This window comes from Pristis pectinata, chromosome 31 (genome assembly GCF_009764475.1).
Source record: "Pristis pectinata isolate sPriPec2 chromosome 31, sPriPec2.1.pri, whole genome shotgun sequence".
NCBI classification, from domain to species: Eukaryota; Metazoa; Chordata; class Chondrichthyes; order Rhinopristiformes; family Pristidae; genus Pristis; species Pristis pectinata.
In genome coordinates, this window is record NC_067435.1 from 12,133,798 (window position 1) to 12,156,290 (window position 22,493).

At 40.4% G+C, this 22,493-nt stretch overlaps 1 protein-coding gene across 1 annotated transcript in view; it reads left to right on the forward strand.

Annotated features, from left to right (window-relative positions):
* The window catches only part of dnmt1 (DNA (cytosine-5-)-methyltransferase 1), a 52,650-nt gene that overhangs the window by 26,929 nt on the left and 3,228 nt on the right, over positions 1-22,493 (forward strand). Inside the window, 17 exon segments of the mRNA XM_052041786.1 lie at positions 1,181-1,296; positions 2,067-2,268; positions 3,732-3,871; positions 6,081-6,257; positions 8,126-8,350; positions 9,491-9,507; positions 9,510-9,682; positions 10,628-10,718; positions 12,355-12,434; positions 12,437-12,491; positions 13,518-13,800; positions 14,795-14,936; positions 16,406-16,572; positions 17,820-17,997; positions 18,761-18,956; positions 20,808-20,971; positions 21,781-21,897. Coding sequence (XP_051897746.1) covers positions 1,181-1,296; positions 2,067-2,268; positions 3,732-3,871; positions 6,081-6,257; positions 8,126-8,350; positions 9,491-9,507; positions 9,510-9,682; positions 10,628-10,718; positions 12,355-12,434; positions 12,437-12,491; positions 13,518-13,800; positions 14,795-14,936; positions 16,406-16,572; positions 17,820-17,997; positions 18,761-18,956; positions 20,808-20,971; positions 21,781-21,897 — 2,523 coding nt within the window.

Sequence of the window (22,493 nt, forward strand, 5' to 3'; positions counted from 1 at the left end):
ACAAGATCAGTGTTGGCAACTGCTAAATTTCCACATTTAACTGTGCATACAAGTGTCAGAAGTTACCAGTAGTCAATTTTAATGTAATAACAGAGTACTAGAGGTTGTTATAATTAAAATCAGTGCCAAAATAACAGTCTCATAAAGAACAACAAGATAATTGATCTATTAATTTATTTGTAGCAATGTTAAGGAACACATGTTGACTGCACACACACACACACACACACACACACACACACACACACACACACACACACACACACACACACACACACACACACACACACACACACACACCTGGAAGAACTCTGATCAGGCAGCGTCTGTGGAGAGAAATAAACAGTCGACGTTTCTGGTCGAGATCCTTCATCAGGACTGGCCACATGTTGACCACAGTTCTGGTAGAAGTCCCAGGATCAAGTAGCACCATCCAATGTTTATGCATCTAAACCCATTTAGGTACTTTGAGAGCCTTGGTTTAATGAATCATTGAAACAACAGCACCTTTGACAATGCAATAGATTATTTCATCAACAGTAAGGTATCAATTTAGATGTCACTAGAATCAAATAACAGTCTATTTGATGTTACTCTTTTGATTTTTGTGACCTGGATCTGAATTTAACCTGGAGTGAAGCCAGTACAAAAATACTCATAATTCAGCATTAGGTTGGCGATTTATTTGGTCATAAGGTGCGTGAGAGGAATCTGTTTGCTGTTGGGTATCAGTAATCTGAAAATTTTTAAATGTAGGTTTGGATACCCAAAAAATTGTTTTAAAAGGAAAAATATTTGTTTAAATTCTCCTTCCCTGCCCTATCCTAATATACACATTTGTAGTTTGGAAAGAAAGTATCTTGCTCTAGCTCACCTCCTTGCCACTTTGGGGAAATGGTGTTTTCTCCCACATTTGTTTGCACTGTACCTTCCTTCATACCTTTTCACTTTTTTATCCCCCCACAATGAACAACCAGCTAAATTAATGACTGCAGGTTTCCTTCCTTGTACCCTATCCATGCAGCTCCTTGTAACAATGCAGTACCAAGATAATGGGATTCCTTTTTCACATTTCAGTGAACAATTTTAATAGAAGTAACGTTTGCAGTCTGTTAACTTAACAGAATCTTTTGAAAGTGTAAGTAGACAATAAACGCGATTGTCTGATACTTATTTTCAGTCTGATGGAAGGAAAACCTATTACCAGAAAGTGTCTGTTGATGATGAAACTCTGGCAATCAATGACTGTGTGGCAGTCAGCCCAGACGACCCCACCAAACCCCTTTACTTAGCAAGGTTGGTATCTTTTTTTAAATTATAGGTTTTTGTAACAAACCCAGAAAGAAAACTGAAGTTATTGGGTTTCTACAAATCTTTATGATTTATTGTTTTGTGCATTTGTTATACTAAAATTTTTATGTCTGCACTCAAGTTGTATTTGAGGTAACACAAAAAGCACTGGAGGAACTCAATGGGCCAGGGAGTATCCATGGAGGGAAATGGACATTTGACGCTTTGGGTCGCAGTCCTTCATCTAGAGTCCAGATGGGTCTTGACCCAAAATGTCGACTGCCCATTTCGCGCCATGGATACTGTCTGACCCACTGAGTTCCTCCAGCGCCTTTTGTGTTGCTCTGGATTCCGACGTCTGCAGTCGGTTATATTTGAGGTGACTTCTTGAAGGTCGACAGGGCTGTTTATTCTAAAAATTAGAATGTGGTGTGTGGAGAGGATGACTTGCAATTTTATTGCATTTGCAGAACTGGAGTCCCCCAGAGATTCACTAAAATGCCTAGAAGAAAAGATTACGTATCACTGCTTTTAAGGTGTCCTCCAATTTCTGTAGGTTGACTTTAAAACTTTCTGCAGCTATGTTATACATCTGCCAGGAAACTCACTATATTATGGCTTCCTATTGGTCTCTAGTGGTGGTCTGGCCTGTGATTAAATGATAGGTTAGCTCTTTTGGCACGTGTATCATCCAGGGTGTCTGGATGTTCCAAAAAGTCATGATTGAGTATTTTATGTAATGGTATTTTTATGACCCTCTGTACATTTTTCTACAGAATCACATCCATGTGGGAAGATGTCAATGGGAAGATGTTCCATGCAAATTGGTTTTGCCGTGGCACAGACACGGTGCTGGGTGAGACCTCTGATCCACTTGAGCTCTTTCTAGTGGATGAGTGTGAAGACATGCAGTTATCTTATGTAGACAGCAAAGTTAAGGTTATCCACAAGGCTGCCTCAGAGAACTGGGCACTGGAGGTGAGGAAGCTTTGAAACCGAAAGCCAAATCATTAGCTTTCTGTCTAATTGTTTTCATGTAGCCAGATTAGGTGCATAAATTGTGTTCTTCTATAAATGACAAATTGTTCTGATGCATAAATATGGTCCTACAATGTCTTCAAGGCTGGCTTTTCAAACCTTGCTAATGTAGTTTCCAAGTACCTATGTTGCCCAAGTTTCAAGCTGCTGTTAGACTATTTCAAGTGCTACTTTGGTCTCCTTACTGTTTTATATATTTTTAAATTTTTTTTGATTCTTGACATCTTAAAAGCTTGAAATGAAGCAATCTGCTGCTACTGTAGTTAGATTCCTGAGGTGAGAGGGGAAAGATTTAAGAGGAATGTGAGGGACAACATTTTTTAACACAAAGGGTGATATCTATGTGAAATGAGCTGCCAGAGGACATGGTTGACATAGGTACAATAACAACTTTTAAAAGACAATTGGACAGGTACATGGATTGGAAAGATTTAGGTTATGGGCCAAACGCTGGCAAATGGGACTAGCTTGGATGGGGCATCTTGGTCAACATTTCCGTGCTCTGAATTTAGGTACAATCAGTGGATGAAAAGACACAGTGCATAATGTTTATCTTTCTTTCTTGGCCTTCTAGTGCCTTAGCTAGGAGATTTGTTAAAGCATAACCTGCCAAAAAAACTAAGGAAAAATTGTCCTTGCTTAACTTCCATTCACTAGAATGGTACTGATAAGAGGCTGGAGTATCTATTGTTCTTTAATGTTCCTTTTAAAGTTTTCTTGGCACTTTGCAGTGTTGTCAGCATTATATGTAGGAAAAGTGGGAAAACTATTACATAAAGCAAGCTCTTGAAAATAGCATATGAAAATGTACAAAACTGGATTTTTTTTTAAATAGTGGCCAGAACACCAACTACAGCTGTTCTTCAAAATAGTGCTGCAGAATCTTTTGGATCTACATGAGAGACCAGACCGAGCCTTGGTTTAACACCGCTCCAAAACAACAAATTGGCAGTGTAGCATTCCCACTGGGGTGCCAGTTTTGTGTTCAGACCTCTAGACTGATAATTGAACTCGTACCCTTCTGACTTGGAGGCAAGAATACAACATACTGCCCGATGACTGCTGATCTTTATTGATGAGGAATGGATATCTGTCTCGCCCTACTCACCAACCCTTTAACTGAACTTTAGAAATATAATTTACCCTTATATAATGCAGTTGCATAATTTAAATCATCTATTGATCCAAAAGAAAATGGTGCAATTAAAAAAAATTACTGCAAAACAAAAATCCTGTTTGTACTCTGCAAAGAAATGACTTGATCTAGCAGACTAGAATTAAACAACCTGGAGAACAAAATAACATTGCGCAGTACCACCCTCAATGTTTTCCTTTTGTAGGTACATGTACTAAGTTAAACTGTGCAGTCTGTGAAGTGAGAAATTTATGCTTGTACACCCTAGGGTGGAATGGATGATAATTTTGAGCTGAAGATGGTTGAAGACGATGGAAAGACCTACTTCTACCAGATGTGGTATGATCCGGAGTATTCACGATTCCAGATTCCTCCTAGTTCTGAATCAACGGATGAGAATAAGCACAAGTGAGTAAAGGGAGACTTGCAATTCTGCAGTCGCTTTCATGTCCCCTTCATTGTGTCAAAAAGCGTTTTACAACAAATTATCCTTTTGAAGTGGAATCACCATTGTAATTTTATGACACTCTGGAGCCAATTTGCATGTAGTAAGCTTGCATAGACAGCAATCTGGTAATGACCAAATAGTCTTTTTACTTTCATGTTTATTAGAAATAAATACTGACCCAAGGCATCAGAGATTACATGTTCCCACCTCCCCCCAATTCTTTGAAATAATATCATGGGGATCTTTTGTGGTCATCTGACAATGGGGGTGTGGGGTGGGGAATGGGAACTCATTTAATGCCTTATGGTTGGTGGCCCTCAGCACCATATTTAAACATCTGGCTAGATTTGTTTTCGAGTCTCTGCTGTGAGACTTGAATCCACAACTTTAATTTAGGAAAATTGTTCTCTCAGGGTTCTGGGGAGACTTTTGTCACTAAACATATTTTTATGACCATCATCTTTAAAAACTGAAACTGTGATACTTTCAAATCCCTGCAATGCTCTTATGTTTGATTAGAACACAGATGCATGTTGGGTCCAGTACTGGAAGCTAATTTTTCAAAACTTTTATTGAGAAGAATGAGAAACTGAATAAGGAAATGTCAAGCATGGAGCTTTAAAGGCAAGAGTTCGTGTAGTAAATTAGGCTTTATTTAAATCCATCATTGGGTTCATGAAGATCAACAGTGCTATTGGACTTAAGAAATAGGAGCAGGAGTTGAACATGTGCCACAGTAAGAAACATGGTTGTTCTGATGTTTGACCTAAAATTGGCTAGTTTCTTACCTGATTCCCATGGTCCAAAAACTTATCTCGTCTTTGAATTTACTTTTTTTGACCTTTCTTCCATGGTCTTCTGGTGTTAGAGGTTTCCAAAGATTCACCATAGTTTGAAAGAAGAAATTTCTCTTCATCACAGCCTTTAATGGGTAACCTTTCACCTTGAGGTTATTCCCTTTAATTCACAGCATGTATCCTGTTAAGGGCTCTCAAAGAATCTAGTTTTCAATGAACTTGTTTCAATCCAATAAACTCCAGAGAGCACAAGCCCAGTCTCTTTAATCATCCATTGATGGATAACCCATTAATACTTAGAATCAAACTAGTGAACCTTCCATGCATTGCCTCCAAGGCAAGTATGTCCTTCCTTAAATAAGGAGACAAAACTGTATGGAGCACTCCCAGTGTGGTCTCGCCAGAATCTGTGTGGTTGCAGCAATACCTCCCTGTGTTTGTACTCCACTCCCCTTGCAGTAAAGGCCGGCATTCCTTTTGCCTTCCAGATTACTTGCTATACCTGTATGCTGTGTTTGCTCTGATGCAGGAGCACTAAAGAGTCCTGAAAAATGCCCACTCCTTTATCTGGATTTCACTTCATTGATGATTGGGCAATACTTAGCCAAATGGGTTAAAAGACTTGAATTCCCAGCGCTGATACTGAATCCTTCAGCTCACTTTCCAAGCCTTTATCACTGTCTTGCTTGTCTCAAGGTTTCTTTTGTAACTCAAATCAAAAGATGGTCAGAGTTCAGAAACTTTACAAAAGAATATAATGCTGACTTGAAAGTGTGAAGAGTCCAGGATTAGTTATCCAATAACTGGGACAATACAGCTGTTGACTTTGCTTAGTTCTTGTATGAGTGGTTTACATCTCCTGAATTAAGGCACTTGCCTTGTGTATGATTAGTTCATTTCCAATTCTATTTCATTTTGGTCATGCTCATACAGCACAGAAATGGGCCCCTTTGGCCCACCATGTCCATGCCGACCTTCTTGGCCCATCTACGTTGATCCCATTTGCCTGGTTCCGGACTGTATCCTCCTATACCTTGCCTATTCAAGTACCTGTCTAAAAGTCTCCTGAATGTACTAATTGTGTCTGTTTCCACTACTTCCTGTGACAGTACATTCCAGAAACCAACCATTCTATATTTTTAAAAAAACTCTTGGATCCCCTTTTAAAACTCCTTCCTCTCACGGTAAGCCTATGCCCTTTTGTTGAGGTGGGGAGAGCAGTTTGATCAAGTATTTTACATCGAATTATATTTGCATTAGAGTCCAAAAGATTTTAAGATGTGCTGATTCTAAATATTCTGCAATGCAAATTTTTAACTTGAATACCATTACACAATCATAACTGTGGTTCTTTGGGCCACTGGATTTTTAGATTCTGTGACAGCTGTACTCGGTTGGCTGAAATCAGGCAACGAGAGATGCCACGGGTACTAGAACCATTGGAGGTAAAGGACGATTCAAAGGTTTTCTACTCATTGGCTTCTAAGAATGGAACGCAGTATAAAGTTGGAGATGGTGTTTACCTCCTACAAGAGGCATTCTCATTCAGGTAATATACTTCCCTTTATCTGGTTCCACTTCCCACCTTCGATCCTCTCTGTACCTACCCCCTCCTCTCCCCTCCCCCCACCTGGCTCCATCTGCCCTTTTTTCCCTTTTATTTGTTTCCACCTGTCACCTACCAGCCTGTATCTTTAAATTCCCTCACCCCCACCCCATCATCTGCCCATCATCGTCCTCTTCACCACCACCCCCTCCATCTCACCCTTCCTCATTCCTCCTTATACTACACTCTTTGTTCTTAATGCAGGATTTCAACCTGAAATGTTGACCATCCCTTTGCATCCACAGATGCCGCTTGATCTGCTGTGTTCTTCCAGCAGTTTGTTTTTTGCTCCAGAATTCCAGCATCTGCAGTCTCTTCTGTCTCCAATGCACTTCCCTTGTCCAATACTAATTTGATGTTAGGTGCTATAAACTGCACTTGTGAAAGAATGGTTTTATCTTACTATTCTAACACTTTGCAAGTTGGACTGTTTGGGACATTGGTGGGGAGGTTCACATCAAATGATGAATTTAGTCCTTCTGAACAATTAAATTGAAAGCTTGAGCATTAAAGGCCAATGTTAGTGATTTTAACCTATGGATCGAAACATGTATTTTTAAAGAAACTAACATGATTGATTGGAATGAGCAGGTAATATAGACATTACTTTTAATATTGTGTGATCTGGGATTGGATTATTAAGATTTTATTTTGATCTGGAGATTTGTTTTAATATTGTGTGGCAAAAATTGGTATTTTTGGTTATTTAAAGGCTTTTGGTGAAAGCTTTACATTTCTAAAACTGCAATTAAATATCTGCATTGCCCTCTGCATTTTATTGTTCCATTCTTTCTGCAACTCTAGTCACCTCACTTAGCATATTCGTTTGTTGACACAATTTATTACTCAGTAGTTTAAAATACCAGTATTATGAAAGATACATGATTAAAGCAAATTGTTTCATTAACATAAGATTTATAACTAAGAAAAAAAAGACCTTCTAATGTATGAATCTTGTTCAGACTACAGAAAATACTTCCTTTGCCAGATTTCTCATGTTCCCCTTTGTTATTCTGCCCCTCTAACTTACAACTGAGTCCATTTTTTCCCTTTCCCATTTACATTCTTTCATCTCATACCATCATACGTGGTCATTTCTTTTCTTCAGTTTTCTATCTTATTGCACGTTTACTTTTATCCTTTCCTTCTACTTTGTCTCTGTTTACAAATCTTCTTTACTTCCAACTAATCATGAAAGATCAGTAGTCCAAAATGGTTCTCTCCACAGATGCCCTGTGTATTTTTACTATCCCATTTTTTTTTCTATTTTAGTTCTTGCTTTAAGTGACTTTTCTCCCCCAAGTATGTTTACTCAGACGTATTAAAATACCATTCACCATTCTTAATGTCATGGTCTGGAAAATGATCACAGTATTTGTACAGACAAGTTGTGTCAAATATCTTGCTGCAGTGTTCTAATAGAGAGCAGTCTATGCTTACACTGCTGTATCTTGTGATTTCAAAACCTATCACTGCTTCTAAGTTTCAATGGAAGTAGCTGGTTAGCTAATATCTTTTTTAAATATTTAGATGCTTTAATGTGTTTATTATCGTGTTAATGCTTTTAGATTATAAGGCATATTTATTTGGGGATGTGTTGAGTGCAGTGTATTGGATACCTTCATGGTATCCATGGTTTTTTATGTGCAGGAAGTCCATGCCCCATTCCACATGGATAACGAGGCCAAAGTGCATAAACAAGCAAGCATGACCAAAGGAAGGAATTTCACACACACGTCAGTCTCCCCATTCTTTGTCTACCTTAATGGTTCATCTGTAGTAACTTTCCACCATGGGTGTCTTGTCTTCAGTGTTAAGCCATCCAGTCCTGGCAAGCGACCAATAAAAAAAGATGACGTTGATGAGGACCTTTACCCTGAGTACTATCGCAAGTCATCTGATTACATCAAAGGCAGCAATCTTGATATTCCCGAACCATTCCGAATTGGCCGCATTCAAGAAATCTTCTGTCATAAGCGGAGCAATGGCAAACCCAATGAAGCAGATATTAAGCTCCGAATCAATAAATTCTATCGGTACGTAGAATTCCTTGATGCCAACCTGCTGCAAGTATTTCTGTTTGCAATCTCTGTTCTTATTGCTGAATAATCAATGAGCGTTCATGTTATGTTGGTTTATAGCCACTTGCTCCACTTTATCTGAACTTTTGGGGTAAAGAGTTTAGGCATTCTACTTATTTCCTGCAGAATATTGGGACTCTTACGGTTTCTAAATTAGAAATTTATATTAGCCTGGACCGTTTCTCCGCTCAGGAAAACCAGAACACATAACTTTTGGTGGGGGTGGGGGGGGGAGGTGGAGAAAAGAAGCAATAACCCTTGAGAATAAGGCATAAATGGGAGTACCCTTTGAGCCTGCTACAGCCTTTTGTGGCTGAATGTACATCCACTCTCTTTCTACTCTTTCCACCCCATCCACATCCTCAAACTCCCTTAGTACCTCAAAAATCTATCAATTTTCATTTTGAATATACTCAACAGCTGAATATCCGCAGACCCCTCAGCTAAACAATCTTGGGGATTTACAGCTATGTTGAAGAAAAATTTCCCTCTGTTCTACTTGGCAGCCAGTAGCAAGCCAGTGCATGTAAACATCCTGGAATACACTTGTTTCTTTGAAATGCAAAAAGATAGGAAATGGGGAGTAAAAAGGGCCATTAATCTCCTCACTTCTGCACTGCCATTCTATAATATAGTGGCTGATTTGATGTTGGCGCTGAACTCTACTTCCTACTTGATCCCCATTACCCTGAATTTCAAAAAAACCATCCAACTCAGCCTTGAACAATGATTGCACATCCACAGTTCCTTGGGGTACAAGCATTCCAAAGATTCACATACTTAGGAAAGAAGAAATACCACCTCATCTCAGTCATATGTGCCTTATCCATAGAAGGATAAACTTGTATTTCCCCTCATTGTACTCTGTTGTGTTGGCAAGCTATCTCAGTATGTTGGCAAGCTATCTCAGTACTGCACCAGAGCAATAGTCTATGCCACTAAGCTGACAATCTAAATCTGATGAATGCCAGGCATCTTTTCCACTTAAAGACACTATTGATTTTTGTGATGTCGGCATTTTGTTGCATTTTTGCATTGCTTGGAGAGTTTAAGGTGTCCTCTTGTAAGTGCCACTGATTGAAAGTTTCCTTTCAGAGCTGAGAACACGCACAGGGTCTTAAAGCCAGTTACCACACTGATATCAACTTGTTATACTGGAGTGATGAAGAAGTGACTGTGGACTTTAAAGACATCCAAGGTCGCTGTACTGTGGAATATGGTGAAGACCTCTCTGTGTCCATTCAGGAATACTGTGCTGGAGGCCCAGACAGATTCTATTTCTTAGAGGTAAGATCTTTTAGAAAACATTGTTTTGATTTTAATTCATTTAAAAAAAATTGTAGATAACAAATGGCAGGGAAACTATACAAATAATGCTGCCATCTTTAATAACAACTTTCCTTCTGGCGAATTGATCCTTGTATTGTGGGTTCCGTTAGATTCCATAATCCCTACAGTGGTAGAGAGCAGAATTACTCAAGTAAGTCCATGGTATTGTTTCCTTCCCATTTGTGCTGTGTCCTTCTGTTAGCTTAGCCACTAACTGGCTTTCACACATGAGATAAACTGAAGTTTGGTTGGCCTTCAGGGCTGTTTTAAAATAAAAACCCACTGCTGCTATTCCAGCAACTTTTAAAGATGTGTTGGTTGAGGAATAAATCATTTTTTGTTTTTATTTAATTGTTGTTGGTGAGAACTTGTGAATAGATTGTCTTGCATCTTTCCTGCATTATAATGGTGAATAAATTTCAGAATTACTAGATTGGCTGTACGGTGCCTTGAGGTACTGTACGGCTTGGCTAGGTGCTGATTATAAATAGTCTCTGTATAACCACCAAGTGGTTATACAGTACATTTGCAGTGGAAGATGCTGAATGCTGATCATCCACAAGATGCCCGAAATACATGGAAAGCGTTTGTACTTGCCCTGCTAATGACTCTCTTCATGTCGCTAAATTCAACAGACTGTGAATCCACCCCTGGATGTGCATAGTATAGTGTGTACCAGTACTATATATCATGGTTTATTTTAGCAAAAAAGACTTCATTTTCTGTGTTCAACGTCATGCCAGTGAATGTCTCATTTGCCAGGTTGGAAACATGAAGTCCATTTTAGGTAGACAATGGATGCCAAAACAATACAGCTGAAGGATACTTTTAAAAATGTACACACTTTCAGCATGCACATTCTGTGTTTGGACCCTTACACTGTACTTTGTCTTTAATTCACAGGCCTACAATGCAAAGATGAAATCCTTTGAAGACCCTCCAAACCGTGCCCGCAGTTCAGCCAACAAAGGCAAGGGTAAAGGGAAAGGCAAAGGTATGGTGTTCAGAGGTTGCAGGTTGGCACTAAATAGTGGCCAGTGTGACTTTACAACTGTAATGCAGGTTGATGAGCTTTCATCAGAATTGGGAAAAGTTAGAAATTAAGCAAGTTGCAGTAAAACTGTCAAGGGACAAAGACCAGGAGACATTAAATTATACAAGTGGTGGTGATGCTTACTGAGAAGGGTTGGTAAAGGTATATTTGGAAGAAGTGTAAATGTGAAACACTAGAAGAGGAAAAGGGGAAAAAATGCTAGAAATGAAATGCAATACTGGAGTGGCTGATTATCTGAAATTGTTGAATTTGTTGCTGAATACTCAAAGACGTGATGTGCCAAGTTGGAATATGAGATGCTGTTCCTCCAGCTTGCACTGAACTTTCTTGGAACAGCTAAGGGAGACCAAAGACGCAAGTCAAAGTGCATTGGAGAGTTAAAGTGATAGATGACTGGAAGCTTGGGTTCACCCTTGCAAACTGAACAGAAGTGTTCTGCAGAAGTGGTTGTCCAATCTGCATTTGCTTTCCCTATTGCAGGGGAGACATGCCGTTAGAATTGACTGCAGTATCCTAAATTGGAAGGAGTGTTTTGGTCATGGTGGTGAGAAGGGAGGAAGTTTAAGGACAAGTGTTGCACTTTCTTTTGCGTGGGAAGGTGCCATAAGGAGGAGAGTGAGGGGGGGAATGTGGAGATGGAAGAGTGGGCCAGAGTGCCATGGAAGAAGCATGATGGGAGGGGGAGAGGAAGATGAGTCAGGAATAATGACACATTTGACCCAAGTATCTCCTGCGTTTTTTCTTTTTATTTCAAACTTCCTGCATCTGCAGTTTTTTGCTTTAGGTTTGATTTCTAGTTTGCCCAGAGCCTTCATTAGGAAAGGCAACATGGGACCAAGTTTAGAATGTTTACTTCGTTTCTTTCTGTGCTGCTGGATAATCTTGGATATGACGGTTGGCTTTCATACCCATGGAATAGTGACAAGAGGCTAATTACTACTTTTGCCTGTGTGGATGTTGAAGGTATTATAATTGTTTGCAATGCCTCTTTTCAATAGCCCTGTAATTAAATAATCCGATATATTTGCGGCATATGCTCGCACGTTGGGAATAGTGATGTGGTCGAAGCAGCAAAGAATGAATGAATTTGGATGTATCGTGATGGATTGAAGAACATAGAACATAGAAAATCTACAGCACAATTCAGGCCCTTCGGCCCACAAAGCTGTGCCGAACATGTCCTACCTTAGTTGAGTTAATGGTGACCACCAGGTTGCTGATGGTAGGGACTCGGTGATGGCACCCTAAAGAACTGCAGTGATATCTTGGAGGTTGTGATAACTGACCTCCAACAACCAGAGCTATTTTATTTTGTTGAGAATGCTCCAAACACTGGAGTATAATTCCCATCAATGCCCAATTGCCACACATGATGGAGGATGCTGGAGACACTAAAAATTCTGCAGATGCTAGAATCTGGAGCAACTCACAAAAAAGTGCAGGTCAGGCAGCATCCACAGAGGGAGACAGGAAAACTCCGCTTATGCAGATTGGACTCAAAAATCAGGGATAATTAAGATCAAATCTATAGGTTTTTATCAAAGGAGCAGCTATAATGACTTTTATTTATTTACAGGCAAAGGAAAGGGGAAGTCTACAACTGAACCTGAACAAACAGAGCCAGAGGTTACGGACAACAAATTCGAGAAACTTCGCAGGCCTTGATGTTTTCCTCAGGCTGTGGGGGGCTGTCTGAAGGATTCCATCAGGCAGGTTCGTTTAGTGTGGAGGAGCTGCACATCTTGTTTCAGTGCTTGTTCTCTGCACTAACCCTATGTCTCTTGATTCCCTTAATATCTAAAATTCTCAGTAGTGAATTCTGTAGATTCACTATCCTCTTGGCGAAGATTTTTTTTTCCCTGAATGGCTAAACCTTATTTTGAGACTTTGACCCCTGGTTCTAGACACTGCAGCCAGGGGAAAGGCTAACACAAGATCTGCCCTGGCAAGTTCCATAAGAAATTTGTACACTTCACTGAGATCACCTCTCCTCTAATCTTGAGAGTACAGGGCAATCAGCTCGTTCTCACCTGTATGACAAACCCACCATCCAGGAATCAATCTGGTGAACCTTGGCTGCATTCCATTTATTCCAAGTATATCCGTCCTAAAGTAGAGAGACCAGACCTGTACACATTGTTTCCAGGATGTGGTCTCACCAAGGCTTTATATAATTGGAGCAAGACTGCTCTTGTAATCAAATCCTCTAGCAAAAAAGGCCAACATAGCTTTTCCAAGCAATTAGGAATGCTGTACCTAGGCAGTAATTGTGTACAAGGACACCCAGATTCGTCTGAACGCACTTCAGTCACATAATTTTTTTTTAAAAGAAAGTGTTTCCATCAAGATGGAGGACCTCCCACTTTACCACATTATATTTCATTCTTTACATTCTTAGCCATTCACTTCACTTCTTTGTATCCTCATCACACCTGCACATTGCCACCCAGTTTTAGATTGCAAATCTTGGCAGAACCTGGTAATTTGTAAAGCAGGAGCTGTTTTTCCCTTCCTTCCTCTTCCTCCCTCCCCACCGGATGGTGGGTTTAAGGTTGATTCCACTTAATTAAAGTTTTTGAACCCTGTAGAACATTTTAATTTTTGAATGGACATGTATAAGTGAACTTGTGCAATTTAGTTGGTAAAAACTATCACAGGTGGAGTAAGCCAAATGGCCACTTTACTGTGCACTGAAGTTCTTGTAAAATGTTACATGAAAATAACTGTCCTCCTGCACAGGTCTTTCGGAAACCCTTTGGGCCATTGAGATGTGGGATCCAGCAGCCCAGGCTTTCCGCTTGAACAATCCTGGAGCAACCGTATTCACAGAGGACTGCAACGTTCTCTTGAAACTTGTCATGGCTGGGGAGAAGACCAATTCACTGGGACAGAAACTGCCACAAAAGGGCGATGTGGAATTGCTGTGTGGTGGCCCTCCATGCCAGGGCTTCAGTGGAATGAATCGCTTCAATTCCCGTACATACTCCAAATTCAAGAACTCCCTTGTAGTGTCTTATCTCAGGTCAGTGTGCTGGATGCTGGACTCTACCTATGCATATCTAATGGCATGTTTGTTTGGGTATTCTGCATTGTTCATTGATTAACCAGTCAAACAGATCAGTGTAAACCATGGCTCAGTAGACAGCACTCCCGGCAGTGGTTGGGTTCAAGTTCCATTGTGGACACCTGGGCACAAACTCCAGGCTCTTGACCTTGTGCAATCCTGAAAGAGTATTGTACTGTTGGAGGTGCTACTTTTCAGGTGACACATTAAACCAGAGTCCCCTCTGATCTTAGGTGGACATAAAGGATCCCACAGCACAATGTCAAAGAGTAGCATGTTTATGTACAATGTCCACTGGCTAATATTTATTCCTTGCAGCATATTATGAAAGAAGATCATTTGCCTGTTATCATTTGCTGTTTGTATTAACTTGCTGTGTGAAAGTTGTCTGTTATATTTCATGACCACATTTCAAAATTAATTCATTAGATGTAAAGTACTTTGGTATCTCTTCAAAGGGGCTATAGAAATGGCTTTTTGTTTATTAATTAATGACTGTAAACATTATCATTTTGGTATATAAGTCGATGTGCAAGTCTTAGACTAGGGTTTTGTGGACAGACAGAAATTATTCAAGGATGGGTTGGTGAAACATTTGCCAGAAACTGACATTTAAGGCTTTTTTTTAAGCTACACTTTGCTACTCAGTATGCTCTGCTCTCTTGGAAATTACAATGACTGGAGCACTAGTTAGATTGGATTTGATCTTGTATAAACACTTGGATTGCTGTCGTGTGCGTATATATTGTTGAGAAAATTTGGTGTCTGATTTTTTTTTTCACCTTGATTCCCAGCCATGCAACCTTTCTTGAGAAAAGGAGCTTGCTAATTTTCAGAAATGGAAACTAACAGAACTTGCAGATCTCCTCCCATGTGATTACTAAGATGGTTTACTTTCAGACTTGTTTCTTGTGCACAACTTTCAAATTGTGTTTATTCTCTTACCTTGCAGCTATTGTGACTATTACCGGCCCAGGTTTTTCCTGCTGGAAAATGTGAGGAACTTTGTATCGTTCAAGCGCTCCATGGTTCTGAAGCTAACCCTTCGGTGCCTTGTGCGAATGGGCTACCAGTGCACATTCGGTGTGTTGCAGGTAAGCTTCTCCTCTTCCTCACATGAAGCAGACGTGTATCTGTTAGCAGAATGTGTTTTCTATAGAACTTGTGCATACCAAGTAATCTTAGTACGGTGTTCTCTACTGTGAGACTATTAATTACTATTCTTGTATTTCTGAAATTCTCGTGCATGTACTGGATTATAAAACCAAGAATTGAAATCATGGGCTCTTAAGTTATTCAGATATTTGTACTGAATAAGATGGCTTAATTGATCTGGTGTTGTTTGAGAAAGATTGCTATCTGACTGTGAAATTAGTTATTGCACTTTTTCTGCTTTCTTCTGGCTCCTGTTGAGCTACATTCCCTCCACTGACAGCCCCAGTGTTCCTTCATTTGTGAACCTAAAAAGTAGCAAGAGGCTTCTCACTTGCTGATAATATGAGGATGTTTTCCAGTAGGGCCTTAAATAGTGAGCAGTAGCAAGAACTCTGGGGACCACCTCCATACACTTGCCCTGCACTAGGGTGTTGTGGCCCATTGCTGGTCACCTCGTGGACAAGTAAACCTAGAGTAGTGCTCTTGGGGATGAGAGTTCGGACCCCATGGTACCAGGTAAGAATTTAAATTTAATTACATTAAAGTAACTTTGTGACTTAACCACGATGTTACTGTGTCCCATAGGTACCTAATTAAGCATAGTGGCATCCATGAAACGACCAGATTGTTGTAAAAACCATCATATTCACTGGCTCCTTTAGGGAAGGAAATCTGTGCTTAATTCTGAACTGCCCTCTGAAATGACCCAACAAGCCAATTAGCTCCATTGGCAATTGGGGACTAGCAATAAATTCCACCCACATTGGCAGCCCCCGCATCCTGTGAATGAATGTACAGGGGTTCCCGTGTTACAAATGACCTGACCTATGGAAATCTGACTTTACACAAAATCTCTCATACACTTCAAAAGCATTTTTCAAGTTAGTAATGATCAAAGTATTTCATGGTATTCACTAATGACTGGATACAGTATATATTCCATGAGTTTAATTATGGGTAGTGTTCAGGTGATTATTCAATGAAATGATTTGCTGTGAATTATAGCAAGTGTATGTAGAGCGATATGATATGGGTTACGATAGGAAACGTGCTTCTGATTTGCGAAGATTTCAGCTTATGGACATTTCTCAGGAACGTGACCTGGAGACTGCCTGTATATTGGAATGCTTAAAAGTAGGGATCAAGCCCCAGACTATATGTACAAGCCCTGCCCATCTTTGGTATTCCAAACAATACGTGTGGTATAATTTTATGTAGTGTAGCTGCTTGGCTTTCCTGTGGAATAGGAGGATGTGGGTTAGTCCCCTCTCCAGTGAATAGAATGGGTGAAAGGCAGTGGTGCTGAGCATTGTAGAAGTTCGAAAAAATTAAAGTTCTTCTCTTCAACCTCTAGTTTACAAGCAGATTTAATCCCTGGATTTAACACATTCTGTTTTGTTTTGGTCAGGCTGGTCAGTATGGAGTTGCCCAGACCCGCCGGAGAGCTATCATTCTGGCCGCTGCCCCTGGAGAGAAACTGCCACTCTTCCCAGAGCCTTTGCATGTCTTTGCGCCAAGGGCCTGCCAGCTGAGTGTGGCAGTGGATGATAAGAAGTTTGTCAGCAACATAACCAGGTAAAATCATATTAGGTGTAAACAGACAATATTGCTTCATATCTCTTGATCCATGGCCCTCTTTGTAGGTTATGGTTCATCAAATGCTCAATGGGATTCTTATTGAATGTAATGAGCTTTCTTTCCCATCCAACAGGGCAGTGAATTTCAGACCTCCCACTGTTCTCTGGATCTAAAGATTTTTCCTTTTTTTCTACAAGTGGCATTAATCTATGACCTAGTCATTAACTGTCTAGGCCCTCATCATTTTTGTGTCCATTAAATCTTCCTTTAGCTGTCTCCATTTCAAAGAAATCATACCCAGTTTAGTTAGTCTTTTTGTAACTAAACTTCTCCAGCTCTGACCATATCCTCTGCACCCTCTAGTGCTGACACTTCTACTTTGTACTGTGCAGAATTTTTGTTCTTTTGGCCATTACTGTTCCCCTCCCAAACGTGCTGGCTGTTGTTGGACTTCAATTGCCTTCAGTGGCACTCTCCCCCTTTGACTCCTCCAACTAGCCATTTTTTTACACTAGTCTTGATGGTGAACATTAAAGGCAGTTGAACCACATTTGGTTAGGTGGAGCTTATCCATGCACATTGTTTCAGTAGGGGGTTAACTGGCAGATGTAAGAAATTAAGAGCAGAGGAAGACCATGCATCCTCCCAAGCATGTTCTGCTTTTCAGTAGATGGTAGTTCTGTTCTTTGGCATCAATTCCACTTTCTTGCATGGTTCCCATAACCCTTGATTTCCCTTCGGCCCAATAATCTCAGCCTTGAATATATTTAACATCCTGAGATTATACCCCAGATTTTCACCCCTCCTCACCCCCTCTCCCCCACCATCACCACCAGTGGAAATATGCTCATAGCACCTACCCCATTAACCCACCTTAGAATTTCAATTTATGAGATAACCTCTCATTCTTCTAAACTGCAGACCCTTGCAGCCTTGAACCTTGTCCCAAAGAAGAAAATGTAATCTTTTTTAAAATACAATGCATTCTCATTTCTTCTATCCTGCAAGTAAGCAGTGTCACGCTACTACCTCCTTGGACTCTTGATCATATGACTCAATGTCTCTTGACTGAAGACAGCTAACTTAATCCTAGGTGTTGCACCTGGGATGTCTTGGTTTGAAAGGTTCACTACTATGCTGTATGATGCAATTATTAGATGAGCAGTGAGGAGCTCTTTCTAATATCGTAGATGATGTGAAGTGACATAAGATGAAGGATTTAAAAACAGTTAAATCTTTCATAGGACAAAGTCGGCTCCATACAGAACCATCACTGTAAGAGATACCATGTCCGATCTGCCTGAAATTCGCAATGGGGCATCTGCGTTGGAAATTTCGTACAATGGCGAACCCCAGTCCTGGTTCCAGCGGCAGATTCGGGGCACACAGTACCAGCCCATTCTGCGGGATCATATTTGTAAGGTAGGAGGACTTTATACAATGGACTCAGTAGCTCCGTGTAGAATTAATTCCACCTGTAGAAGCTTGCAATCCTTGCAGGTCAAACACACAATTTGGGGGGAAAAGCAGTCTGGATAAACACCTAAAATCATCCCCAGCATTTTCTTTGCCTTGGTTGATCTTGTTTTGCCTGCCTGACTAATCCAAAGATTTATCATCTTTTGTGTAATTGTGGCTTAGTGCATTGCACTGTTGCCTCAGACTGAAAGTGTGGCTTCAATTTTTGCTTCAGAGTTCTGAGCCCGGATCCAGGCTAACACCACAGTGCGATGTTGAGGGACTTCTCTTCCAGAGATGCCACTTTTTTGGATGAAACATCAGACTCCATGCTGATATTTATCCCTCAACCATAAAGCAGAATATCTGATTATTAAATTACATATTGAGGGAGCTTTGTGTGCAAACTTGCTGCTGTATTTGTCATTACAGCAGTGCTGAAATTTCAAACGTATTTCATTGACTGAAAAAGGGCTTTAGCGGTGTTCTGAAAGGTGCTATAGAAATGCTAGTCTGTCTTTAACTTTTTTTTTTCAAATGTACATATCCACACAATTACTAATCCAAGTAATATTCCAGTTTTAATGACCTCGGTCATTTCTTATGTCAATGAAATTCTAGCCTCTTATCCTCTAAAGGTCTCTCCTGATCACAAAATGTAAACTACTCTGGTCCCTCTTTGTCTCCTTTTTCCCAAACCGAATCCATTCTTGCTCCCCCTCTACAGGATATGAGTGCCTTGGTCGCAGGCAGAATGCGTCACATTCCCCTTGCCCCAGGGTCTGACTGGCGTGATCTTCCAAATATTGAGGTGCGCCTCTCCGATGGCACCATGACCAAAAAGCTGAGGTACACACATCGTGACAAAAAGAACGGACATAGCAGCACTGGTGCTGTACGTGGAGTGTGCTCTTGCGCAGAAGGTTAGTGGAACAAGTACTTGGTGGAGATGAGTGTTCCATATACAATTGTGTATCTCTGTGCATGTTTGTACTTAACTCATTAGGAGAGGAGGAATAAAGAAAAGGTGACACAAATCAACTAGTATAACGAACATCAAAACCTGAAGGTGCCGGGATAAGTTAACAAACACAAAGGGAGCTATGATGCTTATTTGCAAATCATTGTTTATACCTCAGCTGGAATATTAAATTTTGAGCTCCATGATTCATGGACAATGCCAAGAACCTGGAAAAGGTGCGGAGATTTTCTAGGATTAAGTCCTTGTGTAGAGAAGCAAGGATCATTTTCCTCGGGCAGGAATACGGGGGAACTGAAAGTTTTGATGGAGTGGTGTGACTTCTTTTTCTTTGAGGTCAAGACAAAATTGCATGATTGATGGTGCAAAGTTGCAGTACAATAGAATGTAGTGAAGATTAAAATACAGGTTCCAGTTTACAAAGTCGAGGGATTTGAGGGAGTTGAACTCGTGTAGCTCTGAAGTACTGGCTGAGAATGAGTTCGAGAAGAGGCGGTCATCAGTCTGAGTCAGCTCGGGCTGCAGATTATTGGATGAAGTATTGAGTTAGTGGAGAAACAAAAGAACCAAATATAATGATTTTTTTTAAAAAGGACTTTAATTTGTATAGCACCTTTAGCAAAATGTCCTAGATATTTCTCCAAATATATAATCAAAATTTAGGTACCAAGCCAAAGAATTAATTGCCCGTAGCGGGAAGGTGTTAAAAGCTTGGCAAAGAGATGGGTGCCTCAGTAGAAAACTGGACAGCATGATTTGGGATTTCAGGGAGAAATGAAGGATGCTATAAAAATGGAGAGTAAGATTTAACCATGGGTGTGGGACATATGAGTTTGAGGGATTGGGTGAAGAAGAACTTGGTGTTGTGTAGGATGGAATAGGAGGTAGTTTTAAATGATTAAATAATGGGAGGTGAGGGAATAGAGACTCAACACCAGCCTTTCAACAGTGATGACTTGGAGTGGTGGTTATGCATGAGGATTGGTTTACAAACAGAATTAATGGTATAGTTATAAGTGACCTTGGTAAGATCACAACTGGAGTACTGCTTTTTGCCATGGAGTTGATGTTAATTTGGGATCATAGTATTAGGATAAAGAGTCAGCCATCTAAAACTGCTATTATGTGAAATTTGTTCTGCAGGTGCAAAATTTCAAAATTATTTACTCAAATTCTCTTTAGATGTTCAGTCATGGAGCATATTCAAGGCTTGAATGAATAGATCTTTGGACAGTGTGGAGATTTTAAATGAAAGGGGAATTTAAGTACTCGATTGGCCAAGATTTTATTGAACAATGCACTAGGTTCAGGAGCAGAGGCACACAAATGACTATTTCTGATGTTCTTCTGGGGTTGATGTGTGGCTCTGGACTTGACAGCTTAGTCACACCAAGATGCTAAAAAGAGACTGGTATGGATCAGAGCTCCAAAGTGTTAAATGTCCGTGCACGGGCAATGAGATAGAACCAAAAAATTAACGAGCACAGCTTTTCTGTTTGAAGACTGACTGGTAGCCTCTCATGAACTTAATTTTCTTGGGTTTTATAATCATGGCATTCTCATTATCTGGTGTAAGATGCAAAATTTAAATTACTCCAATTTACCTTCCAGAAAAATGTACTTGGATTTAAATTTACCATTAGTCCATTCTTGACTGAAATCATTGCTGACTTTAATGCTTATTTCAAGGGGATTTTTTTTCCTAATCACACATGCTGCAATGACTGTCGCCTACATGAAGTGCAGGAAGAATTCTGGGAGCAGAATGATTTATAGCTGACGTTTTGGTTTGTAGGTAAGCAGTGTGATTCAGCTGACAGACAGTTCAACACGCTCATTCCATGGTGTCTGCCCCACACTGGAAACAGACACAATCACTGGGCTGGCCTGTACGGTAGGCTGGAATGGGATGGATTTTTCAGCACCACTGTCACCAATCCTGAGCCCATGGGGAAACAGGTAAGATGCAAGAGGATGCTGCTGCTGCTGGTGAGATCTGTCAAAAATGAAATTAATAAACATGTGAACTATTATTGGCACTTTTAAGTTTGAGGGGCTGTTCAAGGAAGATTTAGAATTCGGGAGAAGACTGGACTTGGTATCTAAAGTTGGGCTTTTATTTTTACATTACCTGAAACCAGTGTTGATCAGACTGTTGATTTGAAAACCCAGTTTGGAAGGAAATTTATATTATGGTTTACTTACACCGCATGAATAATTTGGGAACTAATTTACATGACATTATTGCAGCCTGTCCATTTCTTTTAAATAAATGTATTGAGCTGCCTGCTAGGTAAAGGCAGCACCTGTTGTAAAGACCAGAACACTCTTGGATTTGGTGTCTGACCTTGACCAGGCAGCCGTTGTAGTTGGAGTGCAACTTCAGTGGAGGGGAATATCTGGGATAATCTTTACTCTTGATGTGTCAGCTGCCTCCTACAATGTGGTGGCACTGTTGCTTGAAAGGGGGTGGACTCGGCTATTTTGTTTAACTAACACAGAAGACGGCTATTTAGCCCCTTTTTTCCTGAATCCATTAATATTTTTTAATATCAAAAATCCATCATTCTGTGATTCAACAGTTGATGGGATTTCTTTTGTGGACAGCTTACTCTGTGGGCTCTCGTGGTCCCTGAATGCAGCACTGGAGTGCTACAGATTGCTGAGAGATTGTTTCAGGGGCATAATGGGTGCCCTCAAGAGGGGCGATCAGGAAGGACAAGAGCTAAAATAGTATTTATGAAGAGATCTAACATTGCACTTTCCAGGGTCGTGTTCTACATCCTGAGCAGCACCGCGTGGTGAGTGTGCGGGAGTGCGCACGCTCCCAGGGATTCCCAGATACATACAGGCTCTTTGGGAACATTTTAGACAAGCACAGACAGGTGGGTGTTACTGATTTTTTTTAATTATTCATATTGTCTGTGATTTGAAAAAGGTGGTTGAGTGTAATTAGGCATGACATCCTTCACCTGGCAGATCTGCTGAAGTACCATATTAATTTCACATTAAGAGTTGTTCTTTACTGACACTGCTCCATTTAGAAAATAAAATGGGAGGCAGGAGCAGCCATTTGCCCCTTGTGCCTGCTCTGCAATTCAGCAAGATCACAGCTGATCTTCTACTTCAGCACTAGTTCCTGCACTAACCCAATATCCTTTGATTCCCTTGACACCCAAAATTTTTAAATTAAATTTTTAAATTTAAATTTTTTTTAAATTTTATTTACAGCGTGGTAACAGGCCCTTCCAGCCCAACAAGTCCACACAGCCCATTTTAAAACCCCAATTAACCTACCCGTACGTCTTTGGAATGTGGAGGAAACTGGAGCAACCCGGAGGAAAACCCACGTAGACACAGGAGAACGTACAAACTCCTTACAGACAGCGACGGAATCAAACCCGATCACTGGCGCTATAATAGCATCGCGCTAACCACTACGCTACCGTGCTGCCCCCAAGATCTGTCAAAATCTTGACCA